Source organism: Electrophorus electricus, chromosome 24 (genome assembly GCF_041902795.1).
Source record: "Electrophorus electricus isolate QZ-2024a chromosome 24, ASM4190279v1, whole genome shotgun sequence".
In the NCBI taxonomy this organism is placed as follows: Eukaryota; Metazoa; Chordata; class Actinopteri; order Gymnotiformes; family Gymnotidae; genus Electrophorus; species Electrophorus electricus.
Genome location: NC_137520.1, coordinates 13,096,812 through 13,115,964, shown reverse-complemented (window position 1 = coordinate 13,115,964; position 19,153 = coordinate 13,096,812). Strand labels below are relative to the sequence as shown.

General features: G+C 42.3%; 2 protein-coding genes and 1 long non-coding RNA gene across 8 annotated transcripts in view; 2 read left to right on the top strand and 1 right to left on the bottom strand.

Moving 5' to 3' along the window:
- Window positions 1-1,680: 1,680 nt before the first annotated feature.
- Window positions 1,681-7,723, top strand: dhh (desert hedgehog signaling molecule). Its single transcript, XM_027021326.3, has 3 exons — window positions 1,681-4,147; window positions 5,993-6,254; window positions 6,448-7,723. Exons 1-3 carry the CDS (start codon window positions 3,836-3,838, stop codon window positions 7,272-7,274), a joined length of 1,401 nt encoding a protein of 466 aa, XP_026877127.1. The 5' UTR covers window positions 1,681-3,835; the 3' UTR covers window positions 7,275-7,723.
- LOC113584433 (uncharacterized) lies at window positions 3,317-10,655 on the bottom strand. 4 transcript variants are annotated; one of them, XR_014119759.1, is made up of 4 exons: window positions 10,516-10,655; window positions 9,757-9,843; window positions 8,978-9,030; window positions 3,317-3,400 (listed from the first exon to the last, which is right to left on the bottom strand). It is a non-coding gene; the product is annotated as an uncharacterized LOC113584433 (long non-coding RNA). The 4 variants fall into 4 exon arrangements; XR_003411408.2 differs by lacking the exon at window positions 3,317-3,400 and adding an exon at window positions 6,969-7,088; XR_014119760.1 differs by lacking the exon at window positions 3,317-3,400 and adding an exon at window positions 7,844-7,960.
- Window positions 10,656-10,760: 105 nt separating this feature from the next.
- kmt2d (lysine (K)-specific methyltransferase 2D) overlaps window positions 10,761-19,153 on the top strand; it is a 30,114-nt gene continuing 21,721 nt past the window's right edge. For all 3 annotated transcript variants that reach the window (XM_027021325.3, XM_081707057.1, XM_081707056.1), the window contains exons 1-13: window positions 10,761-10,899; window positions 14,219-14,301; window positions 14,831-14,942; window positions 15,119-15,321; window positions 15,448-15,557; window positions 15,647-15,809; window positions 15,953-16,124; window positions 16,301-16,415; window positions 16,869-17,050; window positions 17,360-17,502; window positions 17,645-17,788; window positions 17,944-18,767; window positions 18,871-18,981. In XM_027021325.3, coding sequence (XP_026877126.2) covers window positions 14,253-14,301; window positions 14,831-14,942; window positions 15,119-15,321; window positions 15,448-15,557; window positions 15,647-15,809; window positions 15,953-16,124; window positions 16,301-16,415; window positions 16,869-17,050; window positions 17,360-17,502; window positions 17,645-17,788; window positions 17,944-18,767; window positions 18,871-18,981 — 2,328 coding nt within the window. In that variant the 5' untranslated portion in view covers window positions 10,761-10,899; window positions 14,219-14,252. The remainder of the gene's footprint in view (window positions 10,900-14,218; window positions 14,302-14,830; window positions 14,943-15,118; window positions 15,322-15,447; window positions 15,558-15,646; window positions 15,810-15,952; window positions 16,125-16,300; window positions 16,416-16,868; window positions 17,051-17,359; window positions 17,503-17,644; window positions 17,789-17,943; window positions 18,768-18,870; window positions 18,982-19,153) is intronic.

Below are 19,153 nucleotides of genomic sequence, written 5' to 3'. Positions count from 1 at the left end.
AGGAGGGGGGCTCAGATTAGCTTTCCTGACAGTTCCCTGTTTGAAGTGTGAGCCAAAGTGCATTAGGAGCTATTATTCCTGCTGGTAAATAGAAGACTGGTGGCAGGAAAAGGCGAGACTTGTTGCTAATCAGCTGATAATGGGTCCCACTGTCCTGCTGCCACAGTGTCCCCACACCCTGCGTGCACGCTCGGAGCACACTCACTTCACACACTGTGCGAGTGCATGCTCTCTCCAGCTCTATCCCATCTCTGCCACTACTGCTACCTTAGAGCTCTGGCAGTCTTTGTGTCTTACAGTATTTATAGTCAATCCTTAGGGTAGGGATACTGATTTCACATATATCAAAAGCTAGTGACAAGATGCAGTTTATAAAATGTAATGAGCAAAAAGAGGGAAATGTTTATCAAGACAAAGGTTTTTATTTCAATAGTCACTGTTTTGAAAAACCTGACACCTCACAAGAAAAGGAAGCTTTGAGATCCACTGCATCATTGCTAAAAAAAAAATACAGTGTATTGTTTAGAGGGAAAACAATTGGTCTTAGATATGTAGTAAATGTGATAACAGGTATGAGGTATATTTTCTTCTTCTGACCCTTAACCTGCTTGCCTCACGGCCAGGAAGTTCCACCCTGGTTAGCTATTGTCCAGTCCCTTGTAGCACTGCAGCTCTCTCACTCTGGCAAATCTAAATCTCGTGCTGAAAGGTGGCTCTATATAGCAGACTCATGATGGGCGATCTAAAATAAGCCATATTTGCTGTACATATATTGCGGCATGGCTAACTACATCCATGACAGATTGTCCTGTTTCCGTGATCCCTGGCCTTGCCGCTTCACGCCGTGACAGGCGTGTTATTTAAGGTGGAAGGGTAGCATCGGAGGTTGCTGGCTGTTGCTGCCGTCTCACCAGGAGCGCGGCTGCAGCGGAGCAGAGGGTCGCGCCGCCCTGCCTCTTCCTGCCCTGATAACGGGGTGACAGACGCGGGGACGGCCTGCCGGTGCTGCTGCCTGCCTGTGGTGTGTCTGCTCCTTGACCGCCCTTGCCTGCAGCCTTTTTGTCAGGAAGCAGAAATCCTGCCGAGTGTCTATTCAGCTGTTTTTGTTTTTTGTTTTTTTTCCCCCCAGTCTAACATACATCCTTTACGCTGCCTCTGCTTCTGAGTATTTATGTATTTTAGTTCCCTAAACGTGTTCTGTGTTATGGCTATGGCGTGAGCTCTGAGTGCTATCTGATGGATGGCTCCTGACAGACGACAAGAAACCGGCGGAATGACGAGCTTTACAAATGACTCGGCATCTAATTTTACTGAGAGCTGAGTGCACAGGCATGAGCTCGGTGACACGGGACTAGTCTCAGCCCAGGTGCGGACGCAGGGGCCCACTGCGATGGAGAACAAAGAGCGGCAGAGTCACTCCAGCAGGAAAGATCTCGTCAAGATCTCGTTTTCTCTGCTGCGGCTGCTCAGGAAACACAGCCTTTCACAGCACCATAAACTCCCATCCTGCAATGGGGGGAGGCCGATTAAGAGCCAGAAAGTGTGGACCAGCGAGACAGAAATACAGACTAATAATAATTACGCTGTCTCCATTTCAAAACACACATAGGTTTGTTTTTGTGGTCATAAGCCTCCCTGTAATGTTCAGTAGCGGCTCGTTCACTATTTCCTTTTGGGAGAATTATTTTCTTAAATTAGGCTGCTCCCTTTAAATGCCACTGTTTCAAAAACTGGTTTGACTGAACTTAAGAAACATACAATTTTATACATATTTTCTATACATAAACAACACTCATTTTATAGAAAATTTAATTGCTTTATTAGGAGACCCTTACAGCTGTGTGCTCACATCATTAATCTGCATTTATGCTAAACGCAATCCAAGTACAAGATTGGATAGTCTAAATTTATGCTGCTTGAATTTTGCCAGGATATATAGTACAATTTAAAGGTGGAAAAAGGTTAAGTTAATCTGACTGGAGACGCTCACCCTGAACACTGGAAGCACTTTTGACTGAAATTAATAAACCTTGCCTCATCAGGCCTTACTGAATTATATACAAAACCTTCTCCACCTTCACTGACCACATACTGATGAAGGTGAGACTGCTCATGCCATTGAATCATTAACATAAAATGCAACTGTATATTTTGAACTTGCTTGAATATAAATATTTATAACGATAATACATTTCATACATTTAAAATGTTTTTATTCTTAAAGATGTCGATTATGTATTGATCACACTGTCTCATTCTTTTCATTTATGTACACTGCCCTGATGATACTTTTTGGCGACGCGGTAATGTTCTGTATGGCATTTCAACAGAGAAAAAAAGTGCCAAGCACTGAATGTAGAGTAAAACAGTGTTTTCCTGAAAACATCAGGGAGCATCCCTTAACCTCTGCCCCATCTGTCATTTTGTGCCTAAACAAATTATCTTAGTTGTCAAAGTTCTGGACGCATATTGTAGGTCAACGGAAATCACTGCGATATTTCGCTGTGCTTTATTTTTGTTCCATATCTCATTCATTTTGTGACACTGACTGTTAATTTTTTATTGTCATATCAAATCAAGCCATTGTTCTTATGTGGGTAAAAATACATGTTTTCAAATGGGTTCTCCGCCTTTTGGAGGTCTTAGGTGCACATGGCCACGTGTCATTTAGCTTATTTTGGGTCGGGGCAAACAAAAGGACTTGGTAAGCTACAGAGACGGTGGGTTATTGAACCTACGCCTCCATGACGGGAAGCCTGATGTCACGGACCCTTATTTTTATCTTCACTGCACTATATTAAGTCCAGGTACAATACAGGATACCTACACATAGGCTGGACCTCTCTGGTAATACTTTTTAACCCATTCAGCAGGAACCTTAAGACAGTCAAAAGTAACAATCCGAATCATTTCATGATCATTTGAAAAGAGAACCCGAAGTAAGAGATCATGTGCGCCACTCTGGAAGAAGCTCTGGGGAATTCAAAGGGTTCTCACTTTTTTTTAAAGCACATCCTTATGACTCTCGTGGAGCGTGAGGTCTTTCCGCGAGCCGCCCCGTGCTGCGTGCGAGGCTGAATTGGAGGCGTGTGCGCCACTGTCTCCCTCCAAAGGCACAGGAAGGGAGGGAAGTCTTGTCCGGTCACAAGTACTCAATGGTCACGGTGAAGCTGTTAAAAGGCGCTCAGTACGAAACCGGGAGAGCAGAAGCGCACTTGGGACACAGTGGAAATATCACCCGAGGACCAAAGGGAATTAAATTAAGCACGAGCGTGTTCAGTAGTCTGGGGATTGAAAAGGATGTAGCCTGTTAAAGATGGCGAGTCATTGTTTGGTGTGGAGCTGTCCAAGGTGGGGAAATAATGGAATGATGGGATGAAACACCTGTTACTACGTCCATCTGTCAAGGATAAAGAGATAGCAGTCAGTCTACAGTGTCCGACCTTTCTCAACATGAGTTATAAATAGCGACTACTGAAGAGTTATCCGTGTTCACTTGTCAGTTTCTGTAACTCTAGTGTTTCTTAAAGTACTTTTTTCTCTGCATAATTCTGCTGTAAAATAATAATTTTGTCCATGTTCGAGTGATATTTTGTTAGAATTATGCCGTTTCGTGCTTGTATGCACCGGTGCAACCAATGAGTCTGATCAGGCATCTAATTAGTTCTGGTCAATGATTTACAACCCCAGCCCTTAAGCGCGTCCACACTAACTCAGGATCGTGATATGGACGTGGAAAAACTGGGTCGCGTTGAAATGCCAGCAGGTGCTCGTAGCCACGCTCGCGCGGCGCACTTCGTGGGTCGTTGATCCCTGGCACACTACAAGCGCGTCAATGACGTTGGCTCCGTGGTTGAGGTTGGCACGGCTCGGCCTGCTGGCAGCGTGCACGTACACATGGCTGTGGGTCCACGGTTGCGGGCCGGGACCGGGTTACGGTAGCCGCCCCAGGCAGCGCAAGCTGACTCCACTGGCTTACAAGCAATACGTTCCCGGTATCTCAGAAAACAACTTGGGTGCGAGTGGAAGAGCGGAGGGGAAGATAACGCGCAATTCGGAACGCTTCAATGAACTAGTGTGCAACTACAACCCTGACATTGACTTCAAAGACGAGGAGCACACCGAAGCAGACCGGTTCATGTCCAAGGTAAAGGAAACCTGCACGATAGTTATCGATGTTAAAAGTACCAGGACCAGTATTTAATTGCATCCCATGTGAAATGGGCTTAATTCATGGTTTCGGCAGACCACCATCAACTTTCTCAATACAATATTAGAAGCGTTGTTGAAGTAGAGGGAAAAACCCGGATTTATTCATGAACTTTATTGGACTGCTGGAATATCCGTTGAAATTTACAACGTAATAAAATGTGCAGGTCCACCGCTGATCTGGAGTAGGTAGTGAAATTTCAACACTTGAGCCATTGTATTTTGAGGGCACACAGTGATGTTAATTAGGAAACATGATAGCAAAATTAGGTAACAGAATAGCAAAATGACGCTCTGTACAATGATGATTTAGGTACTTTACAGAGAATTTGGATATTTTTATATAACTTTTTTTTTTTTTTTTTGTCTAATCACAAAAAGGGGAAGTAACAAACAAACCATTACTTAATATTAAACCAAGATATGATTAGTACACTCCTGTTTCCTTTATATCTGTGCACTTTTTGTTAAAGTAATGAGACGGATGAGCTTGCAAAACACTTTGAACATAACCCTAGACAATTTTGTGACAATTTGGGTAAAGATGCAAAAATTTTTTTTCTTAAGATACATTTGCAACAAAAAGGCCATAAACTTGTAATCAAACAAAAGTGTAAAGCTCCAAAAAAAAAAAAAAAAAAGATATAACTCATGGGATCGTTCTTGGGCTGCGCAGGGGAGACTTCTCGGTCCACCACATTGTCTGGAGTTGGTTTAAGATATTACAAGGATATCTAATCTGTTTGATTACACATGATGCATATCCAGCTGAGTCAGAGATGCCTTTATGATGCCAAGACTGAGAGTTGGTGTATGTGTATGTATGCATGTGCCCTCTGCCTGTCAGGGACTGAAAGCCGTCCTTTGTGTATGTATTGGAGGTTCTGCGGGGTCGCCTGTACAGAATTCCCGCCTGCTGAAGTAATGGCAGTGTCGGAAAAGCCTCTATTGTAGTTCTGACAATGAAACGCCTCTGTCAAACCGCATTGCGAGGAAAAATGTCCCTGGTTTGTTTTTTGCCCTTCTTGATTTCTCACTTTTTCTGTCACATTCCCAAATGCATGCCCAAACATTCCACCAATCTGCCCTCTCGCTCAGTCTGGGTCTTGCCTTTTTCTTCTCCTCTTGCCTTTCCTTGACCTCCTGTCTCTCTCTAGCGCTCATTCTCAGTTCTTATCAATGGTTTCAATACACTCTAATCTAGAACACTGCATTTCCCATGAAAATCCACATTTTTCATCTTGTACAGCATTATCTGCAGTGCTGAGAAGCAAAACCATAGTTTTGTATGTGGGGCACGCAGCAGGAAGCACAAATACTGTAATAACAGAACAATCTGACTAACAGTGTAAGAAAAGAAAAGGTCTGTGTGAAAATATCACTGTCTTGTGGGAAAGAGAATTGACCTTGAATGTGCTCTCTTACATAGCTGAAGTGGCTGAAGAATGTCGGAGATTAGTTACAGTAGCTTTGTTCTGATTGTTTGAGGCCTTTTTCGGAAAGGGGGTGGAGATGGCCTTTATCAGAGCAGCATGTACAGACAAAAATTTGCTGATATTGACCAAAAACCCAGGCGGAGAGGCAGAAAGACAACACAATGCTGTGGTGTTCAACCTTCTCTCAGCATGAACAAGGCTGGGAAGGTAAAACCACCAAGCTCAAGAGTCACAGGCCTTCTGGTCACGTGGTCCTTCTCTAGGTATGGAGTTCTCATGGAGTCATACCTCTATTTTGGTTCAAGTTAATTCCCTATATTTCTCTGTTCTTTCTCTTGCATGGGCAGCGCTGTAAGGATTGCCTAAACAAGCTGTCCATTGCGGTCATGAACCAATGGCCAGGTGTTCGACTACGAGTAACAGAGGCCTGGGATGAGGACGACAATCACCCACCCGGCTCTCTGCATTATGAGGGTCGTGCTGTTGACATTACCACCTCAGACAGGGATATAAAAAAGTATGGCCTCCTCGCTCAGTTGGCTGTGGAAGCTGGGTTCGACTGGGTGTACTACGAGTCCAAACATCATGTGCACTGTTCTGTCAAAGCTGGTAAATCTCAATTGGCCTCACTATGAATGATTATAGCTGCTTTAACAATAGAGCATGTCAACAGGCTGATGCATTGTGTGGATTTTTGTTTTTCTCCCTATTCATCGTTTCACACAACATATCTATTACTGTTTCGCTATATTTTGTGAACTAATGTCCATTCCTAACATTGCTCTCTTTCTTAATTTCACAGATCACTCTGTTGCCGTGGAGAAAGGGGGCTGCTTCCCAGCCTCAGGAATGGTGATGGTGTCTGGGGGATTGCTAAAGCCCATGTCACGCCTGCGCCCTGGAGATGCCGTGCTAGCCTCGTCCGAGTTGGGTGACGTGGTTTTCAGCCGTGTGCTCCTCTTTTTGCATCTGGACCCTGAGAGCAGGTCCACCTTCTTGATTCTCAGCACAGAGGATGGACGATGCCTTGCACTTACTTCCAACCACCTCATATTTGTGGCTTCCACCAACAAACCGCATTACCATGAGTACTATGCAGACTTTGCAAGTCGAGTCAGGAGGGGAGACTATGTACTGATTTCTGGAAGGGATGGCAGTATGCGTCCTTCCAAAATAACCTCAATTTCACAGGAGGAAAGATCTGGGGTTTATGCTCCACTGACAGAACATGGCAACCTGTTTGTGGATGGTGTGTTGGTGTCCAGCTATGCATCTATTGAGGATCACAGACTTGCACATTGGGCCTTTGGGCCTCTTCGCTTTCTCTTTGGATTAGTCCAGCTATTTATGGGAGAGAATTCAGAGACGGCAAACCAAGAGAATGGGACGAGGGTTCATGGAGCTTGTCCGTCATCTCCAGTTCTATCCAGAGGATATATTAACCTGATGCATAACATTACAGGCGTCGTTTACAGTACAATAAACAAAATAAACACAAGCTTAAATAAACCTACATTTATGCAAAACTTTGATTGTGCAGATGGCACAGAAGTGGGGGTGTACTGGTATGCAAGAATCCTACACACTTTTGGTCGGATGTTTTTAAACCCCCAGAAATTTTACGAATAAAAGCCCAAGAAACGTAACAAATGCCAACTGTCTGTGAGGGTGATTTAAATCCTAACCAAATAAACCGACTCACAGAACAAAAAATCCATATGAATGATGATAAAACTGATAAAACTATTCATCTGTTATGACATAATTAATTTCATTTATATTATATTTTTGTTGTGGTCAGGCATACATGTGAAGTACACTGTATAACAAATGGTTATTCAATATTGCACATATTGGTGTGAAATTCAAATTAATTTTTTTTTATACCAACGAGAACGTATTTCATAGAGCAAAACTATTTATTTTTATATATTTGAATGTATAATATATACACATGCTAAATAATCTATTGACTTTTTTTATTATACCTGTTCTCCAGACTAATAAGTAACAGACAAATGGTATTTTTGATGATAAATTGTATGCTAATATTCCATGGGAATTCTAATTTGTCTCAAAATTAACCCAACTGTGTTACTTTACCATTAGGCATCATGTAAATGTATCACATTGAAACTGTCAGACTTTTAATGCCTCAATTGGGAATCGGTGTAACTGGCAGGCCAGTTTTAGTACTGCAAGAACCAAGGGTTTAAATAAGAGTGCACTTGTAAAATATTTACATGTTCTGTGTCTGGGAGTTCCGAGCTAGCCCAGTGCAGCTGGGATGATGTTTCAGCCATTCCTCTTTGGGGCTTTAAATGAATAAAGATGATGAATGCAAGCTTTGTTTCAGCTTTATTTCTTCACTTTCAACACAAATATGAGAGAATTATAAAAGGGTATAGTATTGGGCCTAGGCTGCTTATCTTTTGAAGCCTTTTGCCAGTTAAGTTCTTTCATAGTTTGTTGATCTTTTGGATCTGTCTAGTCACTCATTTTTGTCCAATTTTATCACTTTTTTCCCCCATGGCTAACTAGGAATTATAGATTTAATAAACTTGACCTATATTCCCAAATCTCATATCATAAAAAAATATTGTATTACTGTATTTGACAGGTCTTTGTAGAGCACTGGGTCTGGTTGACCCAGCTGAGTTTAGCATTTTACACCCCCTTGTGGACAACAAATGTACAACCCATTAGTTTATCATAACAGTTCCCATTTTATCACCATAACATAAGTCTAATATAGTTTTTTTTTTAAAAAAAGGCCTAAATAAGTGATGCTTGATATTTAGATAGTTTAAATTATGTCTTTGACATTTCACATTTACAGGTAAAGGAGGGCTCCTCATGGCAAACGTGTTATTACATTCACATTCTGGCTGGTTGTTATTCCATTTTTACTACATATTTATTAATTAGACAGTTAGAGGAGGGGCTTATAAATAGCTTTAAAACAAGACTGCAGAAATGTCAGCAATAAATGACCTTTAAAGGTCATTTAGGTATAACAGTCTGTATCAGTTAAAACAAACACTCAGTGCAGGCTGTAACTAGTCTTATTCGGATTACAATAGTTTCTGCCATTTATATGTCATCAGCGTATATGTCATGTACAATAACTATGTCAAGCTGGGTAATGTACACAAAACTGAATAAAGCCTAAAAGTCAGTATGGAATACAAGAATATTTAAAAATATAGTAGTGCATAAAACATTAGAGAACAGAATACCCTAAGATAAATCATTAGATCACTGCAATACAAAGCATAATTGATAGGACATTGCAGTACAGAGAATAATGAAATGGTCATTAAAATTCTTACTTCTTAAGATTCTTTTATTTTTGCCAGTTGTGAAGGTAGGCAAGAGGATTACCCTGTGGATAGAGGAGAGTGTATCGAATGAGAGGATGGACGCACACTCCCCAACAATTTGATGTTCTATAACAGGCCAATGGTAGACACAGTCCCGCCCCTCAATTATCTTTGCTTAGCCAATCAGATATTTTCTATCTTAGCCTCTATACTGTTTTTCCAGACCTGTCCAGTTAAAAATAATCTCAGTGAAGGATGTAGTAGAGTTTGTAATTCTTGTGAATGGGGTCGTAGGGTCAGCTGCTGCATCTAGAAATTTCATATAGCGTGCATAAGCAAGAATACATTTAATGGCTAAAATCTATGCTGACGTGCTTCAAGAGGATTATTATTTGGTATAAGTGGTTTGCTCCGTGCACACACACTGACAGTCTACATTACACAGCCTGCTTCATAGACCTAGATCACAATAAACGATTCAATGTCAATTACCTGATGTAACGGTAATTTGCATATAATGTAAAGTTATAAACTACTGTCAATTAGAATTGTAAGTGAAATACGCACATTTTGTTAATACATGCGAAGGTTTACAAGAAAACACTAGAAGACTAGTGAATAGTGTATCGAATGTTACGATTTTTGTTTGAATCGGAATTTAGCTCGTGAGAACAAAATATGTCAACGTCTCGTCTGTACTGGTGGTCTCGCCTTTCGCCATCATGTATGTTTTGGATCTCACAGCAAGGTCTGAATTCAGTCGGATCCTTTTGTGTGGTGGTCCTAACCTTTAACGGGCATGCCACTCAGCCCAGCATCGTTACAGCCGTCACCTTTCCACAGTCTGGAGTCCCAGCTCATTGTCTGATTGAGTCCTAGAACAATCCGAAAAGACTTCATTAAAATACTGCCCAACATCTGCGACTCCACATGTACACTAAAACACTTAACCCCTGATCCAGGCAATCGTGGTGCTAATATTTTTGGTACGCTTTTCATTCGGGATGTTGTTTTTACTGTGCGTTTATTGAAAGCCAGAGCGCCATATCTGCCGTAACAATTACAGAAGGTAAACAAGCTCGCTCGAAAATGGCTGCAATTCACTTTCATTTAACAAGCCATTGGTGCTGACACCAAGTCATACAGTCCCCCCCCCCCCGGAAACTCTCACGAATAAATGAAAATCCTTGGAAATCGTGTTGGCACACAGGAAACAAATGCGGGCAAATGCATTGTTTGATAGGAGTCCTTCGAAGTTCACACACACACAAAAAAATCGACTTGTTAGCTTCGTAGCCGTACAGCTAGCTGTCTCTCATCGCTCCCGCAGTGGGATGGACGAGGCTGGATGTGGCTGTGATTGCAATGTAAACCAGTCTTTTCCAAGTTGAAATACAGCGAGGGAACTAACGTTGCGCGGCGAAATATCGACTACTTTTCTTTGCTCGTCGGCTAACAGCATCGCCAGTTCATGTTAGTGGCACCACCGTAACTAAAAAAAAAGGGGGGAGTTTCATTTGGACGCAAAGATGAGTGAGAAAACTTACTGAGAGACGAGTCCCATCTTTCCAGGATTAGCTACGCAGTTACCTTTCAAACTGGTCAGTGTTAAAAAAGAGACCACCAAACTTGCCAGCGGTGCGCCGGATTGCCTTCGTGCGAGGATTTTGATTTTGTTTCTCTGGATAAACCACACGCAGAGGAGTTGGACATGAATTCAGCAGGACTGATTTTGTTAGCCATCTTGTGGGCTAGCTAATACATGACCAAGTTGGCAAACCTCACAGCGCTACGGCCACCAAACCCCCGTCCACAGCGAACTGGTCACCCAGTTAACCAGCTAAGATTCATGAAATGAAAGCAACACAAGGCGATTTGTGTCCGTAGGACTGTTCTTATGATGTACGGGGGGATGAGTGTCGCTCTGTAAGGTGAGTCAAACTCTTTAAAAGGATTTTCATAAAATTTAACTTGTTTGCAAATGACCACGCCGGTGCAGTCGGGCCCCCCTTAATGGTGCTATTGTGGCTTATTAGCCAAGTAATTTAAGATACTTTGCTGGTGTAAAACCACGTATAATAAGATATCTTGGTATTATACAAGGTGGTGTTAGAAAAACAGCTTCTGGGTAGCTAACATAGCTAACTGGACTAGCTTTCTCTTTATTAAAATACAGACCTTTAGGTTGGTCTGTCAAAATTGAAAACGTCCGGCTAGCTCACTGACCAGTTATCTGGGTTAATGTTTTAGAGACTTTGTTTTAGAGACGTCAGTATTGTCATAGGAAGACAAGAAACTATGTCGCTGCTCAGTCCGGTTCACACAGCTAAGATGTACAGACCGTGTCCTTCGTTAGCTAGGTTAGCTAACGCTACGTTCCTTTGGGTGAAGTTCAAACAGTCCCTCATCCAAATTAGGATTAACTAATGGGCCAGGTGGCTAGATTAGCTCGCCGTCTCGTCGACAAATGCTGACAAACGGTCTGCCGTTTGTAGTGAAGTGGTTATAGCTAGGTGTTTACTTCACTCGGTGTCCATTCTAGCTGGGCTAATCAGAGTTTTGATATCCTGGGTCGTCGAATGAATCTTGTTGTTGACATCTGAAGAGTTAAAGAACTAAAGTTGTCTACGTGTTCGCTTCAGTCCTATGTTTGTGTGATAGTTATGTGTGCTTTGCTGTAACTTCGACTAGCTAATATACGTACTTCGCTAGATTTCTACCGGCTCTACAGCTTTCCGTCACTGGCCGCATATCCAGCAATATAACGCTAGTAAAAACACAGAATTAGCTAACGTTAGCTAGCCAGTTTAGCGGCGCGCTTTTAGTTTTTAATTGTTTAAACCGCAAACTATACATAATTTGATGCGGTGCCAGACTTTCTTAAAGGTTATTATAAAATGTTGGTTGTGTCCGTTTTAAAGCTAAATTAATTTCGAAGTTTAGATCAAGATAGATGATCAAGCGGCTAACGCGTAGATATTTTGTTCGGATAATTAAGCTAGCTAACGTTGACAGCTAGCATTAGCGCACTAGGGCCGTTTGTGGTGTGCAATAAATAACAATCTGTTAGGTTTTTACTTCCACTTTGTAGGGGAATTGATTGTTTTATAGTTGACAGCCATTAAGTTAGTAAGGTTTTATATTAACAACACTGAATGTTTTCTATTTTAATTGAAGGTAAGATAAACCAATTTTGGCCTAGTGAAACTGCAAGCAACACGGTAACGTTATTCATTTAACTGAGCTGGTAGCTGAAGTGAACTAATGTAAGATGTGCTGTTAACAGCCCATAGAGACCATTTCACCACTCGCTGTAGTCATTATTGCTTTCCAGAGTGACTGATATTTGCATGTCCCCGTTGTATATGTCGCAGCATTTCCAATTTACATGGTCCATCTTAAAACAGGAGTATGTATTCACTAGAGTATGGCTCCATCAAGGCCATCTCGTTTTGGTTATTTCTAAAACAAAATTAATAGCGCAATAATTCATGTGTTTAATAGATTCAGGAACCTGGTAAATGCCCATCTTTACACAGTGTTTCTTAAATGCCCTACCACTAAGTTCTGTTGTGCAGTAAGTTATGGTTCGCGACATAATTGCATATAATCGTATTTCTTTGCACTTGCAATTGTTCAGATAAATGTTAAAAACCCATTGTTAAATTAACTCATTTAAAAGTCACATCCGTAAAGAGCTACACATATCAAGAAAAGTTTAAAATGTCTAAATGCTGCAGTTTCCCTTACCCAACGGTTTCTTATCATGGGAGGAAACAGACATGTAAATCAAGGGCTATAGAGCCAACGGCACCTAACGTCCTGCTCCCGTGTTGCGTACGGTTAAAGCCCAATGTGTTTCCTATGTGCTTCCCCTCCCTTTTTTTCTAAGAAAGATCTGTTTGTGTTGTTGCCTAAATGGTTTCCGCAAGCTTGTGGAAATCTTCAAATAACGATAAACTATATATTTATAAGTTGTTGTTAATGTTAATAATAATAATAATAATAATAATAATAAACCCAAGCATTTGTTAACTAAACATCAGAAGAAATCGCCTTGATGGGGTACTAAGGACAGTTCAGATGATTGTGAAACACGATGGACAATAAAAATGAAGCCAAATAGGAGTGCAAATACAACAATAATGTTAAATAATAATATAATAATACATAACCAATTTATAGTAGCTAGCGCACTATGCACAATGACAAAAGGCGACTTCTTCCAAGTCCTGCATGCCCATACCTTCAGATTTGATGCCAACTGCAAAAATCAGAAACGTATTCATGATTACAACGCTGCGCTCTTTACACCTTGGACAGCATTGACGGAACGGACGAGTGTTCGCCTTGTTTCAGCCCGAGGTAGTTATATGTGTCACAGGAAGTGGGCCATTCGGAAGTTGTGTTTTCTTTGTGTATCTCCGTTTAGGGTTGTTTGATATGGAGGAAATAGCATTATATGTTAGTTATGTGCGCGTTGAAATATTCTATTGATCTGCTCCTACTGCCGCGCACCACATCCGAATGTATGTAAACGTTTATTTTTTCGGGTTTGCTTGCCCGTGACCAGGGTTTAGTGCGGAGAGATTGTGAAGCCCGGTTAGCAGAGCAGCGAGCTAAATGGCTAAGCTGCTAACGTGCTAACGTCCACTGTATTCTCGGCTAAGATAACTGGAGGATCCGGCGAGTTTAAGACCGCAGACAAACCCTTAGCCATTGTTTACCTGACTATCTGTCCCCCTACACGGAGAGGATGAGCTGAGTGTGTGACTGCCTTTTCATGGTTTGTATTCAGCGCCTTGTCTGGATTCTGATTTTGGTTTATTTCTGCTTGATTAGTTTAGTGCAGAGCGATTTTAACTTTACAGGACAGGGCTTTTTTTTTTTTTTTTTTTCTTTGTGTTGCTGTTGAGCAGGACTGCTTTAGGGTTATAAGTAGAACTCAAGACTCAAAGTTTTGTATTTGTGAGAGAATGCAGAACTTTTTTAAACTAGAAGTTTGTCTATTAACTTTGTAGGTCGTTAGCAAATTAGCTAGCTAGTTGTTGCCTAACTAGTTAGCCATGTTACCGCGAAAAATTATATGCGTGGTTCTTCCGTCACTTGTTTCATTTAAACATCCGAGTCATGTAACGATGTGTCTTGCATGTTGCCATCTGTTGTAGTAAACGTGGGTATTTTTAACATTAAAATAACACGGACACCACCGTGCAACAGTCTTCTGATACAAATCTCCGCCTGCTTTAGATCTCTCTAAAAGAGATCCTCTTTAGGAGAAGGAATGGACGAGCAGAAGTCAAACTGCGAAGAAAATGATTCAGAAACGGCAGGTACGTGACTGCATTTGCGTTTGTCAGTTGTTTAATTTTTAATAAAATACTGTGGTGTGTGTGTGTGTGTGTGTGTAAATAAATATAATTTTTTTGTTGGTGCTCTTTAGAGATTATTGCTCTTGTTTTAAAGATTACTAATTAATAAGCATTTTATATACATTTGTAATTGTGAAATGGTTTGTATTGCAAACATGTAAAATGTAGTAATTTTGATGCAGTAATGTGTACTATCAGCAGCTGATTTCATTTAATTTAATTTTGTTTTTTGGGGTGTATGAATATTTGATAACCCATACAGCTGATATTAATTGTACACTTTCTGTAACATGACTTGGTCTTGTGTGTGAAATACAAATGCAACTTGTCATATAACAGTCTTTGGAAAATGAAATTAAACTTTACCTACTTTTGTAGATTTTGGTGTTCTACTGCAGTCTTCTGCGATGTAATTGCAACATACGAGTGACACTTAAGGCTGTTTATATCACGCTTGTCCATTAACCTGTATCTGCCATAAACTTTACAGCTGATGACAGTGCCTCTTCAAAGAAGACTGTCCCATCTCCAGGGGAATCGAATGCCCCTCTTGCTGCAGGGGACATCTCAGGCACTACTGTGGACATTTCCAGTGCACCAGCGTAAAGCTTTCTATTAATATTTCAGTCTGGATTGGTTTTCATTATATTTGGGCCATTTGCAAATTACTTGGCTTATGTGCACAGGCTTACACCACTACCTGATTTAATTTTTTTACTTGTTTATTTTATGGCTCTGAGTGATGCTGACATCTTGGGCGTCTTAATTGTTTGTTTAGGGATATTGTCAGGGCCTGTGCACTCTGTAACTGTATGGAAAGAAGTCTTCACGGACAACGGGAGCTCCGGTGTTTTGGGCCCTCTTCCTGCTGGCCCAATCTGGAGGCCTCTACCTCCTTACCGCCGTTGGCTGGGAATGATGACCTGTCTTCCATTGGCTTCTCTGAACACAACGGTCTTTCGTTTCTTTTCGATGACACAGGTCTGGCCAAACCTTCCCCCCTCCCCCCCAGAACCCAACATTGTCTTGGATTTTATAAAGAAAACCAATGGAAACAGGATTTTCCCTCAAACTCTTGTTTAAGACTTCTTATATAATTTGATGCAGGATGCTGTTGGGTTCATCACTGGTGTGCAGTATGGTCAGAAGGAGTGCAACAGGGTGAAGGCGAGGAGCTGATAAATGTAGACAAGGCAGTCATCTCAGGGATACAGCAGGTATGTTCAACAGTTTACAGATAGAGGTGACCCGAGCTTAAAACAAACAGACTTTGTTTTAACAATTTTTCCCACCCCCCGTGTTTCAGCTATGTGATTATTGTAAAAGAATGGGCGCGACCATCAGTTGCCGCGGTGAGGGCTGCTCGCGTTTCTACCACTTCCCATGTTCAGCAGCAAGTGGATCATTCCAGTCCATGAAGCAGTTGGCTCTCCTGTGTCCCGAGCACATAGACAAGGCAGAGGAGATGGGTAGGGAACGCCACCAACAAACACTAACTGAATAGTATCGCTTTTTCTTTGTGTGTGTATGTGTGTATTGTTAACACTAATTTGTTTTTGTTCATGTGGGGTGGGTGTTTTTTGTGTATGTGTTTTTGTTTTTTGGTCCTTAGCTGGAGAGGAGGCGCGGTGCGCTGTGTGTGACTCTGCTGGGGACCTGTCGGGGTTGCTGTTTTGCACAGGCTGTGGGCAACACTACCATGATGCCTGTCTAGAGATCAGTGCTACACCACTCCAGCGTTCTGGCTGGCAGTGCCCAGAGTGCAAGGTGTGCCAAACCTGCAGGTATGTTTGACACAGCCCTGCTGTTTTTCATTTGAATAAGAGTTAAGGTGTGGTTACTTTGCATCTGGATGACCTATCTTTGTGTTTTTGTATGTTTTCTTGGTGATAGCTCAACCTGGTTGGTGTACTCTTTCCAATAACCTCTCTGTATGAAAATATGTGCTTTCGATTTCTAGGCAACCAGGGGAGGACTCTAAGATGTTGGTTTGTGATGCATGTGACAAGGGCTATCACACCTTTTGTCTGCAGCCGGCTATGGACTCTGTGCCTCCAGACTCATGGAAGTGTAGAGTAAGTTTTTTCTTATTTTTAAATAAGAATGATGTAGGCCTGCTCATGTCAATGGTACGCCTTCCCACTCCCTTGCAAGTGGAATGATCGTCAAGAAGTTGACTCTCTTCTCCCTTGAGCACATAGTCGAGGCAAAAAAGAGAGATATAAATCTCTTTTGTGTAGGATATGAGACATTTGTACAATTGATATTGGAAAATTTATTGTGTTGCACTGCAGAAAAAATATTTTTGTGAAGTCTCAAGAAGTAAAGCTGCCAAAATGCTTTTATGAAAACTATAATTTCTTAAGTAGAAGGCATTAGTTTTTAAGAGTGCCCGTATTCAAGGTTTTGTTGATTTTAAGATCAATTTGGCACTTGGAGACTCCTGATAAATGGTGTGGAGAATCTTTTTAATTCTTGAGTCAACAGTTAACTGCAGCAGTGTGATTGTTTGATTTCTCCCTGTCTAGCGGTGTCGTGTATGTGCTGACTGTGGTTCACGAGGACTTGCCTTGCCTGGCTCTGAGCAGTGGTTTGAAAGCTATTCAGTGTGCGAGAGTTGTCAGCGGAGGCGCACGTCTGTCTGTGGGGTTTGCAGTAAGGTCACTGAGTCCTCAGCCCCCCTACAGCACTGCTGCACCATCTGTCACAGGTGGGTCTGCTTGTCCTCGCAAGCATTTTGAGTTGCGTAATATTCCTGCTTTGGTTCTATTTTCAGCTTTTTTCAGACTACTAATATTCATGAAATGTGTTGCTGCTTACAAATGTGTTGCCTGGTTTTAGGATTAGACTTAGTGGCAAGTGTTGGGTGAAGGAGCACTAGATTGCATTTCTTTTGACATTTAAGAAAATGAAATATTCTAATGCATGTGGTTTGATAAGTGGGTCGAGCTCATCACGAGATGGTCATTTCAAGTGGAAATCTCTATAAATGCATTATATTTTTGTTTCTCTTTAACAGATGGGTGCACAGTGATTGTGCCTCACTCTCCGAGTATCCTGAAGAGAAATGCGTATGTTTGACATGCAGGGAAACACCTTCTGAAATCACAGAGACAGAGATGCTGGATAGGAAGACTGATCTGGAGGAACCCATGGAACTGGGTGTGTAATGTTTGTTTGTTTTTATGTAAACTGTTTTGTTGTTTGGCCCTCGTGCTAATGTTGTCCTTTTGTTCTCTTTGGGGATGTCTCAATGTTTTTTGCTGGTGATTTTTCTGTGGATCTGAATTCTGCTCTTGTTTAGGTACTGAAACTAAGGTGGCTGGACTGGCGGAAGTGAAAGAAAGCAATATGGAAGCAGGGCCACAGCAAGGCACGGGTGAGCTCTCTATTGAGCCACACCTGGGTAGTGGAGACTCCACTGAGCAACAGACCTCTGAGTTTGCAGGTAATCACAAGGGTTAAAGCGCAGTGTACACTTCATTTTGTTTCTTGAACGTTTACACTCTGTTACTTGTTACTTGCTGATACTTGCTGATAAATGCTGCTTCACTGTGAAGGGAAATTATTTGCATACAGTTTGATGATGTAAACATTTTATAGGTGGCGATGGTGTTCTCAGAGAAGCCTGTACTGACCCTGTTGCTGAACTTGCTGACAGTACAGAGGAGAAGCCTGAGGAGTCACAGATCCCTCAGGGCGGCTTTGCTAGCCCTGTCACGGACATTCCGGTGGAAGCCCAGGTGCATGTAGCAGAGACCCCAGCAGGTCATCATGTTCTGCCACAAGAGGAAGCCAGTGGTCAGGAGCAGATGGAGTCGAGCAGCAGTGTGGATGCTACAGTAACGAAGCCTCCTCCAGTCTCCTCCTCCCCTTCCCTTCTGTCCCCTTCACCTGTCGATTTGGAAAAGGCGGAGCCTGTTGCATTGGGTGAGGAGAAGGCGGAGCCAGAGGTGCAGAATGAGGAGGTTTCAGACAGGGCTTCTACTGCTGCTCCTCCAGCGGAGCCGCCCTCTGCCTCAGACACAGACGACAGACCCGGTCAGTCGGAGGATGACGAGGAAGAGGACGAAGACCATGGTGGGGAGGAGCTGTTGGAGGACTCTCTGTGTAAAGATGGTGGTCTGGCAGAAGGTCTTCAGAAGCAGGAGGGTGAGGCTCAGGAAGCAGGTGCTAAGTCAGATCTGCTGCTTGACGAGATGTCCAACCTGAGCCACGGCGATGAGAGCAGCAGCGGCTTCCTGGGCTCACCGGCAGAGGCCGACTCCCAGATGCTGAACGTGGACCTTAGTGTCGTGCCGGCCAGCAGAGCACGTTCTGATTCCTTGCTCACTGAGACCGATGATTCCTTGCCCTTTGACTCCCTCAAGTCTGATGGAGAGAAGTTAAAGAGGAGAGGATCTCCAGGTCGCTCTAGAGTGAAACCGGTAGCGTGTTGTTACCACAGTTCCCGAGTCATTGTTCTCACTGTGTACAGCGATTAAATATGTGCACATTATAACTGATATAAGTTGATCTTTAACTCTGCAGGGAAGGGGTGGTGGTTTCCCAGGGAAACGACGACCACGAGGTGGGGGTGCTGGAAGAGGACGAGGGCGATCACGCCTCAAAGCTATGGCCTCTTGCATCGATGCCTTTTTGGTAAGTTGCACTCCTGTATCCAAAAGTAGGATTATTTGTTTGTTTGTTAGTTTTTTAATTATGCATACATGCTGAGTCATACTTTTGATGTAACGGCAGTATGTAGCTGTTGCAATGCTTGCAGCTGCCAGGTCCCCTTCTGACATACTCTGTGTGTTTTGTAGTTTATTTA